Source organism: Heterodontus francisci, chromosome 27 (genome assembly GCF_036365525.1).
Source record: "Heterodontus francisci isolate sHetFra1 chromosome 27, sHetFra1.hap1, whole genome shotgun sequence".
NCBI classification, from domain to species: Eukaryota; Metazoa; Chordata; class Chondrichthyes; order Heterodontiformes; family Heterodontidae; genus Heterodontus; species Heterodontus francisci.
The window spans coordinates 49242481-49255191 of NC_090397.1; the positions used below are offsets into that span (position 1 = coordinate 49242481).

General features: G+C 44.9%; 1 protein-coding gene across 1 annotated transcript in view; it reads right to left on the reverse strand.

The window, feature by feature from the left end:
- Positions 1-12711, reverse strand: part of LOC137385015 (lectin-like) — a 78081-nt gene that overhangs the window by 45889 nt on the left and 19481 nt on the right. Inside the window, exon 3 of the mRNA XM_068059751.1 lies at positions 8177-8352. Within this exon, the coding sequence (XP_067915852.1) occupies positions 8177-8352 (176 nt within the window). The remainder of the gene's footprint in view (positions 1-8176; positions 8353-12711) is intronic.

Below are 12711 nucleotides of genomic sequence, written 5' to 3' on the forward strand. Positions count from 1 at the left end.
TCAAGAAGGCAGCTGACTACTACCTTCTCAAGGGCAATTAGGGATGGACAATAAATGCTGGCATTGCCAGTGATGCCCACATTCCATGAATGAATGAAAAAAAGGGAAGGTATGGGATAGGGCAGAGGGCAGGAGACATTAAATGACAAAGATGTCATGGAACAACGGCAAAACCGGTTGTATTAAAAGACAAAGCATTAGTCCAGAGAGACTGTTAATGGCAGAATAATTAACAGCTCTGTGCAAAAGCAAAAATCTGATAACAAGTTTCAGACAGGCTGTCAGGCAAGCCCCCCACCTGCCAAGAATGAGGAAAATTAATTTCGCCACATGAACATTGATTTTAAACAGTTGTTGGTGAAGTAAGAACTTGCTTTAAAAACAATTGGAGACTTTGGTTGGAGAGAGACATTTGCATATCAACAGGCAGTACCTGAAAGAACAATGGGGATATTCCCATTTCCAATTTAATCCACAATGGACATTTGATTGCCAGACATTGAAGGTGGAAAGGCAAGCATTCCAAGCTAACTGCTAAGATGGCTGAATACAAAAACAGACGTAGTCGGACCGGTTTGGTCACAAGGCTGGCTAACTGTTGGAGTTTTTTGAATTTGAACGTCCAACAAGGAATTTGAAATCAGAAGGATGTTTGCTCCTGGACTGAGAATACCTCTCTCCTGTCTGTTCCCATTTCTTTCTCACAGAATGGAAGAACCATTGAAGACACATAAACTCAAGAGAAAAAAGTCTCCTACATAAACAAGGTTTAAGAAGAATACTGGGCCCCAGTGAAAAGTAAGAGGGGTCTACAATCAATGACTCTACGGCAAGCTGGAAACACTGAAACAGTAACAAGAAATCCTCTTCTGATACTGTCCTAAACCTCTCTATTTTATTTTTCACCTGCTCTTTTCTGTCTCTATTTGCATGTGAGTATCGTGTATGCACGCTAGCGCGGGATGCGGCGTGTATCTGTGGGAATTAACCTCATTAGAGCTTAAGTTTAAGGTTTAATAAATTTCACTTTTCTTTTTTAGACCTAAAGAAAACCTGGTGTGCTTGTTTCTTTGCCTTATAATTGGAAAGCTGCGAAAAAGGATTCACAAAGGTGCAGCTCAAAACACAGTGTGTTTAAAATTAAACCCTGTTACAGTAAGACCAGGTGAAGACACTAAAAGACCCCTACACAGCTTTCACACCTGGTCGTAACGCAGGCCCATGGTTCGAAAATAAAATAATTATTGCTGAAAACAGAGATATTTTGTTGAAGCTTTTCATCTTGCACTCATCAGGACAATTTGAAAGAATACCAGTATAAGGGAAACAACAAATTTATACTGTATGAGAAGAGAGTGCTGATTAGTTGGCAAGTGGATTCTGATTGGTAGAGGCGTTGCCATGGAGAATGCACAGTTTATGGTGACTGACCGTTCACTCCCCAGCTTTGCTTGAAATTTAAACCAGGCAGCTTGACTCTGATTGGTCAAGGCATTGCCCTGAGGAGTGAACCAGCGATTGGCTCTCACTATCCCAGGCCCCAAACACTCCTTTCAGGTGAAGCAGCAATTTACTTGTACTTCTTTCAATGTAGTATACTGTATTCGCTACTCACAATGTGGTCTCCTCTACATTAGGGAGACCAAACACAGACTGGGTGACCGCTTTGCGGAACACTTCCACTCAGTCCACAAGCAGGACCCCGAGCTTCCGGTTGCTTGCCATTTCAACACTCCCCCCTACTCTCATGCTCACATAGAACATTACAGCGCAGTACAGGCCCTTCGGCCCTCGATGTTGCACCGACCTGTGAAACCATCTGACCTACACTATTCCAACATCTTTGTCCTGGGCTTGCTGCAGTGTTCCAACGCAAGCTCGAGGAACAGCATCTCATTTACCGATTAGGCACACTACAACCTGCCGGACTGAACATTGAGTTCAATAATTTCAGAGCATGACGGGCCCCCCATTTTACTTTTATTTTTAGTTATTTTTTCTTTTTCCTATTTTTATATATTTCTTTGTGTTTATTTTATTTTATTTCATCTTAGTTTGTTCAGTTTGCTTACCCACTTTTTTTCATGTTTGTACTTGCGGCTGTACGAATGCTTAGTCTTTCAACACACCATTAACATATTGTTTGCCTTTGCTCCACGACCTTCTGGTCAGCTATTCTGTGACTTTATCCTATCTACACCTTCTCCTTTGATATCTCTTGCCCCACCCCTGCTTTACTTGCTTATAACCTTTTACATTTCTAATATTTGCTGTTCTGAAGAAGGATCACTGACCTGAAACATTAACTCTGCTTCTCTCACCACAGTTGCTGCCAGACCTGCTGAGTATTTCCAGCATTTCTTGTTTTTATTACATTATATTAGCTGTCACTTATTTTGTTTCGCTGAAACAGGAGCTATGTATGTACATGCTCTTTCTGTCTGAAAAGAACAGGGCCTGGGTATTAATATATGCAGCCTCCAGTACATGCAAATGCACCACACTGCAAGCCGGACTGACAATCTTAAATTAGTTGTCAGTGTAATTCTTAGCACACTGAGGATTATTTAGCAAATGTTGTCCAATTGCGGAATCACATCTAATGTTGGACACTGTGTTTTAAGTTTTGCAGGCACGGGCTGGTGGGTACGGTCTGAACCTTGTCCATTGTGAACAGCAGAAGGAACATGCTGTTTGATATGATCCACCAGTCTCTGGGACATTACAGACCTTACCCAACCAGTCCCTGCTTTCCAAACTCAAAATGCTGAGGAGACTTGACAGGGTGGATGTTGAAAGGACATTTCCCCTCGTGGGAGAGACTAAAACTAGGAGACACAGTTTAAAATTAAGGGGTCTCCCATTTAAGACAGAGATGACGAGAAATGCTTTCTGTCAGAGGGTCATGAGTCTGTGGAACTCTCTTTCCTACAGAGTGGTGGAGGCAGGGTCATTGAATGTTTTTAAGGCAGAGGTAGACAGATTCTTCACAAACAAGGGAGTCAAAGGGTATCGAGGGTAGGCAGGAAAGTGGAGTTGTGTCCACAAAAAATCAGCCATGATCTTATAGAATGGCAGAGCAGGCTTGAGGGGCTGAATAGCCTACTCCTGTTCCTAGTTTGCATGGACATATATGCGTCTGATTGCCCTGTTGTTCTTCCTGTCATCGGCTTGCCTCATCAGCTGAATGGCTTTGTTCCAGGGTGGAGCTGGTGGTGGTGGGGGATCTTCTTTAGACTGTAAAAGATCTGATCTGGATTCATCAGCAACACCCACAACAATATGATGTCTTATCAATTTATTTTAAAGGTTTCCACATTCAAATGCCTCTGCAAGCTTGTAAAGGTCATTGATAAAAGAATCGACTGCTTGGCTCAGTTTCTGGACCCTTTTTCTGAATTTTGCTCTTTCTGAAATCTTATTACCCCACAAGTTGAAATAGGAATCAAAAGGAGCAACACCTTGTTGAATTTGGCAGATGTTTCGTGAAGACATTGTCTTGCTATTTTCCAATCAGCCAAAGCAGCAATTGATTTGATTACAACAGTGCATTCATTTGCTCTGCTTCAGACTTCCTGTCCAATTTAGATGCAATTCTGCATCTGAGGAGCCTTTTTCTCCAGAATACCCAGTTTTGAATCTGATTGGGTTCCTCTTGCCTTTTGAAACTCTCTGGCATTCCCAACTTTTGATCCATGTTGCTTTATTTTATGGACTTTTTTAGTGTTCCCCTTTAAGAAACTTTTTTTCTGGTGAGCTTGCTTTAATGGAGTGCAGCAGGTGCTTTGCTGTTTTTAATAGGCTGTTTTAGGGTTTTTCCCTTTGCTTGAGCATTTCACTTTGAATGTATATTCAGTTTTCCTAATGGAGTTGAATCAGCTGTCTGAGAGCTCCCTGCTGTTTTAATGGACTGTTCTAGGGCTTTCCCCTTTCTTTGAGAACTGCAGGTACTTAGTTTCTCTTTTTTGGGCTTTGCTGTGTTAATGGAATCTCCCTGCTGTGTTTCGGGGTTTCCTGCGCTTTTCAGCAGTTTGCACGCTTATTGGGAGTTTCTTGCTCTTCACCCTGGTGCTCAGCCCAAGTGAAGGATTGGGTTTTCCCCTTTTTTTTCAACCTTGGTGGCTTCAGAAAATTACATTAAGCTCTTCAAAAGCTCTTTACCATGATTTCTCAACTGTGACAGTAGAACTCACCCAATCAATGGATTTGATCAGTAGGCAGCCATACTTCTGTTCTATGGAGCTTTTCTCAGCCTCTGAAGGCCTGCAGTTTTTTTTTCCTCTTTTCAGCTATTTGCTGTATGCTGCCACCGTATTGAATCCAGACAGAGAAGTTCTTAGATTTTAGTATTTTAACATTAATATTTGTTTAGTAGAAGCTATATACACTCCACTCTAGCCTGTGTGTCTCCTTCAAAAGCCATGCTGTATTGGTTCTCGAGTCTCCCACATGATCTCTTACATCATCATGGCTGGCAGTATTCTTTACACGCTCTCAAGATTAACCCTTTCAGACTGTTGTAGTATTGCTGGGGGACTTCAATGCCAGGGTTGGGGCTGACCATGACTCATGGCCCTCCTGCTTTGGGCGCTATGGCGTTGGAAGGATAAATGAGAATGGGCAGAGACTGCTTGAGTTGTGTACGTATCATAACCTCTGCAACACCAACTCGCTCTTTCTCACTAAACCCTGTCACCAGGTTTCATGGAGGCACCCAAGATCGCGTCGTTGGAACCAGCTAGACCTCATCGTCACAAGGCGAGCCTCCTTAAACAGTGTTCAAATCACATACAGCTTCTACAGTGCGGACTGCGACACCGACCACTCCCTGGTGTGCAGCAAGGTTAGATTCAGACCAAAGAAGTTGCATCATTCCAAGCAGAAGAGCCACCCAGCGCATCAACACGAGCAGAATTTCTCATCCACAGCTGTTACAAAGATTTCTAAATTCACTTGTAACAGCCCTTCAAAACACTCCCACAGGGGAGGCTGAGACCAAGTGGGCCCACATCAGAGACGCCATCTATGAGTCAGCTTTGACCACCTACGGCAAACGTGCGAAGAGAAATGCAGACTGGTTTCAATCTCATACTGAAGAGCTGGAACCTGTCATAGCCGCTAAGAGCATTGCACTGTTGAGCTACAAGAAAGCCTGCAGCGAGTTAACATCCTTAGCACTTAAAGCAGCCAGAAGCACTGCACAAAGAACAGCCAGGCGCTGCGCAAATGACTACTGGCAACACCTATGCAATCATATTCAGCTGGCCTCAGACACCGGAAACATCAGAGGAATGTATGATGGCATTAAGAGAGCTTTTGGGCCAACCATCAAGAAGATCGCCCCCCTCAAATCTAAATCAGGGGACATAATCACTGACCAACGCAAGCAAATGGACCGCTGGGTTGAGCACTACCGAGAACTGTACTCCAGGGAGAATATTGTCACTGAGACTGCCCTCAATGCAGCCCAGCCTCTACCAGTCATGGATGAGCTGGACGTACAGCCAACAAAATTGGAACTCAGTGATGCCATTGATTCTCTAGCCAGCGGAAAAGCCCCTGGGAAGGACAGCATTGCCCCTGCAATAATCAAGAGTGCCAAGCCTGCTATACTCTCAGCACTACATGAACTGCTATGCCTGTGCTGGGACGAGGGAGCAGTACCTCAGGACATGCGCGATGCCAATATCATCACCCTCTTTAAAAACAAAGGTGACCGCGGTGACTGCAACAACTACTGTGGAATCTCCCTGCTCAGCATAGTGGGAAAGTCTTTGCTCAAGTCGCTTTAAACAGGCTCCAGAAGCTGGCCGAGCGCGTCTACCCTGAGGCACAGTGTGGCTTTCGAGCAGAGAGATCGACCATTGACATGCTGTTCTCCCTTTGTCAGATACAGGAGAAATGCCGCGAACAACAGGTGCTGCTCTACATTGTTTTCATTGATCTCACCAAAGCCTTTGACCTCGTCAGCAGACGTGGTCTCTTCAGACTACTAGAAAAGATTGGATGTCCACCAAAGCTACTAAGTATCATCACCTCATTCCATGACAAAATGAAAGGTACAATTCAACATTGCGGCACTTCATCAGACCCCTTTCCTATCCTGAGTGGCGTGAAACAGGGCTGTGTTCTCGCACCCACACTTTTTGGGATTTTTTTCTCCCTGCTGCTCTCACATGCGTACAAGTCCACAGAAGAAGGAATTTTCCTCCACATAAGATCAGGGGGCAGGTTGTTCAACCTTGCCCGTCTAAGAGCGAAGTCCAAAGTACGGAAAGTCCTCATCAGGGAACTCCTCTTTGCTGACGATGCTGCTTTAATATCTCACACTGAAGAGTGTCTGCAGAGTCTCATCGACAGGTTTGCGGCTGCCTGCAATGAATTTGGCCTAACCATCAGCCTCAAGAAAATAAACATCATGGGACAGGATGTCAGAAATGCTCCATCCATCAATATTGGCGACCACGCTCTGGAAGTGGTTCAAGAGTTCACCTACCCAGGCTCAACTATCACCAGTAACCTGTCCCGAGATGCAGAAATCATCAAGCGCATGGGAAAGGCTTCCACTGCTATGTCCAGCCTGGCCACGAGAGTGTGAGAAAATGGCGCACTGACATGGAACACAAAAGTCCGAGTGTATCAAGCCTGTGTCCTCAGTACCTTGCTCTATGGCAGCGAGGCCTGGACAATGTATGTCAGCCAAGAGCGACGTCTCAATTCATTCCATCTTCGCTGCCTCTGGAGAATACTTGGCATCAGGTGGCAGGACCGTATCTCCAATGCAGAAGTCTACGAGACGGCCAACATCCCCAGCTTATACACACTACTGAGTCAGCGGCGCTTGAGATGGCTTGGCCATGTGAGCCGCATGGAAGATGGCAGGATCCCCAAAGACACATTGTACAGCGAGCTCGCCACTGGTATCAGACCCACCGGCCGTCCATGTCTCAGTTTTAAAGACGTCTGCAAACGTGACATGAAGTCCTGTGACATTGATCACAAGTCGTGGGAGTCAGCTGCCAGTGATCGCCAGAGCTGGCGGGCAGCCATAAAGGCGGGGCTAAAGTGTGGCGAGTCGAAAAGACTTAGCAGTTGGCAGGAAAAAAGACAGAAGCGCAAATGGAGAGCCAACTGTGTAACAGCCCCGACAAACAAATTTTTCTGCAGCACCTGTGGAAGAGCCTGTCACTCTGGAATTGGCCTTTCTAACCACTCCAGGCACTGCTTCACAATCCTCTGACCACCTCCAGGCACTTACCCATTGTCTCTCAAGACAAGAAGGCCAAAGAAGAGTACAAAGGCCTTTTTTAATTTTAAATTCTCTGCCCCAGTGAGCTGTGGATATTAATTTATTCATGGGATGTGGGCATCGTTGGCAAACCCAGCATGATAGCCCATCCCTAATTGCCCTTGAGAATGTGGTGGTGAAGTGACTTCTTAAACCACTGCAATCTGTGTGGTGAAGGTACTCCCACAATGCTGTTCTGTGGGGAGTTCCAGGATTTTGTCTTGTTACCTCAAAGATTTGTGCATGTATATCCCCAGGTCTCTCTGTTCCTGCACCCCTTTTAAATTTGTACCATTTAGTGACCCATTCAGTGAAAGTGACCTGGAGAAACCATTCAATATAAATTCGTATTAAGAAGACTAACCAAAGATCAGATTATTTCTTGCAGGTTTTCCAAATGTCTAATCACTTAGCTGAACAGATACAGTGTTGGATTTTTACACTATCTGCTCATTCAATAGCCTGACAGGAAATCCTTTAAAGTGACCTTGTCCCGTTCGATCTGAAGAGCAGGATCCGCTCTCCCCAACAAACTTCAACACAATGCATTTTGCAGAAAGTTTCACTCGACGGTGACCAGGATCAGGGAGTTGTGCTGATTTTACTCTTTTCTAATCCAGAGACACTCAGACCAGTTATAACACCCTCACCACAGTCCATGGATGAACCTGGGCCCTTGTCTGTAGGATTCAATGTCACAGTTCAGTGTCCTCAGTGTTTAACGTAGAATACATTGTAGACCATGTTACCCAGGTGATGGGACACACTGAGTCAATCAGAACTGTCCAGATACAAACAAGAAGGTTCTTTCATTCTCTGTGTCTGGTCACATTTAGAAACACTGAGGAACAAACCCAATAACTTACAGTGGAGACTTCAGAGACTTACCTCAGCATCTATCCAAGACTTTTTCATGGAGTTGAACTTGTAACAATAACCAAGATAAAACCAACCGTCAGAACAAGTTCCTCTCCCAAATGCACTACGTTTTTCAAGGTCCTGATCCCAATCAGTCTCTGTCTCTGGTTCCCCGTTCTCCATTGTTCCATTCAGAGCAACACGAGCTGTAGTTTAAGGGAATTAGATTAAAACAAGCTGCAATAATCGCAACAGCAATCGCCACTGTTTATACAATCATAGAATGATACAGCACAGAAAGAGGCAACAAGTCATAGAGTCATAGAGTTATACAGCACAGAAACAGGCCCTTCAGCCCATCGTGTCTGTGCTGGCCATCAAGCACCTAACTATTCTAGTACCATTTCCCAGCACTTGGCCCGTAGCCTTGTATACTGTGGCGTTTCAAGTGCTCATCTAAATACTTCTTAATTGTTGTGAGGGTTCCTGCCTCTACCACCCCTTCAGGCAGTGTGTTCCAGATTCCAACCATCCTCCGCGTGAAAAATGTTTTCCTCAAGTCCCTTCTAAACCTTTTGCACCTTACCTTAAATCTATGCTCCCTGGTTATTGGCCCCTCTGGTAAGGGAAAAAGTTTCTTCCTATCTAACCTATCAATGTCCCTCATAATTTTGTATACCTCAATCAGATCTCTCCTCAGTCTTCCCTGCTCTAAGGAAAACAACACTAGCCTTTTCAGTCTCTCTTCATTGCTGAAATGCTCTAGCCCAGGCAACATCCTGGTGAATCTCCTCTACACCCTCTCAAGTGCAATTACATCCTTCCTATAGTGTGGTGCCCAGAACTGTACACAGTACTTCAGCTGTGGCCGAACTGGCATTTTTTACAGCTCTATCATAACCTCCCTGCTCTTATATTCTATGCCTCGGCGAATAAAGGCAAGTATCCCATATGCTTTCCGAACCATCTTATCTACCTCTGCTGCTGCCTTCAGTGATCTATGGACAAGTACACCAAGGTCACTCTGACCATCTGTACTTCCTAGGGTCCTACCATCCATTGTATATTCCCTTGCCCTGTTAGCCCTCCTAAAATACATCACCTCACACTTTTCACTGCCACAGCTCTGCCCAGCTGACCAGCCCATCGATATCATTCTCTAATCTAAGGCTTTCCCCCTCACTATTGACGACACGAATTTTCATGCCATCTGCGAACTTACTGATCATACCTCCTATATTCATGTCTAAATCATTAATGTACACAACAAACAGCAAGGGTCCCAGCACCAATCCCTGCGGTACACCACCGGTCACAGGCTTCGACTCGCAAAAACAACACTCGACCATTACCCTCTGCCTCCTGCCACTCAGCCAATTTTGGATCCAATTTGCCAAATTGCCTTGGATCCCAATCTCCCATTCGGGACCTTATCAAAAGCCTTACTGAAGTTCATATAGACTAAATCAACTGCTTTACCCTCATCTACACATTTCGTCACCGCCTCAAAAAATTCAATCAAGTTAGTCAGACACGATCTACCCCTGACAAAGCCATGCTGACTATTCCTGATTAATCCCTACCTCTCCAAGTGGAGATTAATCCTGTCCCTCAGAATTTTTTCCAATAGTTTCCCAGGCCCAGTAAAGACTCAGTGGCCTATAATTAGCTGGTTTATCTCTGCTACCCCTTTTGAATAATGTAACCACATTCACTGTCCTCTAATCCTCTGGTACCTCTCCTGCGGCCAGAGAGGATTTGAAAATTTGTGTCAGGGCCCCTGCTATCTCCTCCCTTGCCTCACATAACAGCCTGGGATACATCTCATCTGGGCCTGGGGATTTATCACTTTTAAGTCCGCTATAATACTTCCTCCCTTTCAATGCGAATACGCTCAAGTATATCACGATCCCCTCCCTGATCTCTACACCTACATCGTCCTTCTCCATAGTGAACACAGATGAAAAGTAATCATTTAAAACCTCACCTTTGACCTCCGGCTCCACACACAGATTGCCACTTTGGTGCCTAATGGGCCCTAGTCTTTCCCTGGTTATCCTCTTGCCCTTAATATACTTATAAAACGCCTCAGGATTTTTCTTTATCTTGTCCATCAATGTTTTTTCATGTCCCCGCTTCGCTCTCCTAATTACTTTTTTAGTACCCCCCTACATTTTCTATACTCCTCTAGTGCCTCCGCTGTTTTCAGCACTCTGAATCTGCCATAAGCCTCCTTTTTTTCACTGATCCAATCCTCTATATCCCTTGACATCCAGGGTTCCTTGGAGTTGTTGGTCCTACCCTTCACCTTCATGGGTACATTTTGGCTCTGAACTCTCGTTATTTCCTTTTTGAATGACTCCCACTGATCCGATGTTGACTTTCCTACAAGTAGCTGCTCCCAGTCCACTTTGGCCAGATCTTGTTTTATCATCTTAAAATTGGCCTTCTCCCAGTTCAGTACCTTTATTTTCGGTCCATCTTTGTCCTTTTCAGTAACTACCTTAAATCTTACAGAGTTATGGTCACTATCTCCGAAATGATCCCCCACTGACACTTCTACCACTTGTCTGGCTTCATTCCCTAGGATTAGGTCCAGTACTGCCCCTTCTCTTGTAGGACTATCTACGTCCGGGCACATAAAAGCTCGCCTGTATGCATTTTAAGAATTCTTCCCCCTTTAAGCCTTTTGCACTAAGACTATCCTAGTTGATATTGGGGAAGTTGAAATCCCCTACCATTATTACCCTATTATTTTTACACCTCTCTGAGATTTGCTTACATATCTGCTCCTCTATCTCTCCCTGACTGTTTGGGGGCCTGTAGTACACTCCCAGCCAAGTGATTGCCCCCTTTTTTTTTAAGTTCTACCCATATGGCCTCATTTGAGGAACCTTCTAAGATATCATCCCTCCTTACTGCAGTGAATGACTCCTTGATCAACAGTGCAATGCCACCTCCTCTTTTACCCCTTCCCCGTCATGCCTGAAGGTTCTATACCCTGGAATATTGAGTTGCCAGTCCTGCCCCTCTCTCAACCATGTATCTGTGATAGCAATAATATCATAATGCCATGTGCTAATTAATGCCCTCCGTTCATCTGCCTTACGAGTAAGACTCCTTAAAATAAATGCAATCCAGCCTTGCATTTTTCACTTGTATCTATATTTGCTCTGCCTTCCAGACTGACTCATCTTCTCTTTTATATTTGACTGTGCATCACCCTTTACTGTACCTCCACTCTGTATCCCACCCCCCTGCCAAATTAGTTTACTCCCCCCCACCCCCAACAGCATGATCAAACCTCCCTGCCAGGATGTTGGTCCTGTTCTGGTTCAAGTGCAACCCCTCCAACTTGTACAGGTCTCACCTTTGCCAGAAACAGAGCCAGTGATCCAGGAAACTAAAGCCTTCCCTCCTGCACCACCTCCTCAGCCACGCATTCATCTGCTCTATCCTCCTATTCCTATACTCACTAGCACGTGGCACTGGCAGTAATCCAGAGATCACAACCTTTGAGGTCCTGCTTTTTAATCTGCTACCTAGCTCCCTAAATACTTGTTGCAGGACCTCATCCCTCTTTCTACTTATGTCGTTGGTACCAATGTGTACCACAACCTCTGACTTTTCACCCTCAACCTTCAGAATGTCCTGCTGCTGCCCAGAAACATCCTTGACCCGAGCACCAAGGAGGCAACATTCCATCCTGGATAGTGTAGATTCAATTTCCTTTTGAAAGTTAATATTGAATCTGCTCCACCAACCCTGTCAGGCAGTGCATTCCTGATCATAACAACATGCTGTGTATCATCAAATTCTCCTCATCTCCCCTCCAGTTTTTATTGTCAATTAACTAAAATCTGTGTCCTCTGATTACTGACCTATCTGCTACGAGCAGCCACTTTTACACTTATCAATCTCTGGGAGCAATTTTCAGCAATGGGCTCAGGCATTAATGATCTGTGGAGATGGTCAAGGTGGGGCCTTGAGATGAAACACTGGTTTAGCCCCTGATTACTACAATATACCATCATGGTAAAGGAGTTGACACCAGCACTAAGAACAGCCACTCGAAGGCTTGTTCAAAAACTGATTGCACTTAAAATGCCTGCTAGTGCTCAGTAAAGAGGCTGATCGGTATTTTGATGGCCATCACCTCAACTAACACCCTCTCCTAACAGCAACCAGCCACTTGGGAGTAAGCACAGCGTTGATGTCAATTTCAAGGCCTCCTTAAAGGGATCCTCACCATTTCTTGTTCACTGCTGCTGCAGCTGTGAAGAGGACATCAGAAATACATCGGGAGACTTTCTTATACCTTTGTCAAGACTTGATCAACACTCTATCAACATGTATTCTGGTAACTCTCTGAGGAGGAGTAAGCCCTGTGCTTCACCACCGTATTGGACAACTTATCGGAGAAAAGGAATGCTTGATCATCAGCATCTTGCTGGGGTTCCTCTTTAGTCTGTGTCAGGAATGGGAGGAGGATATGAGACCAGGCAGAGCAGCACCAGATGCTGCAGGAGAGATCGACAAGAGGGTGAGGTGGCCTCCTTCCCCTC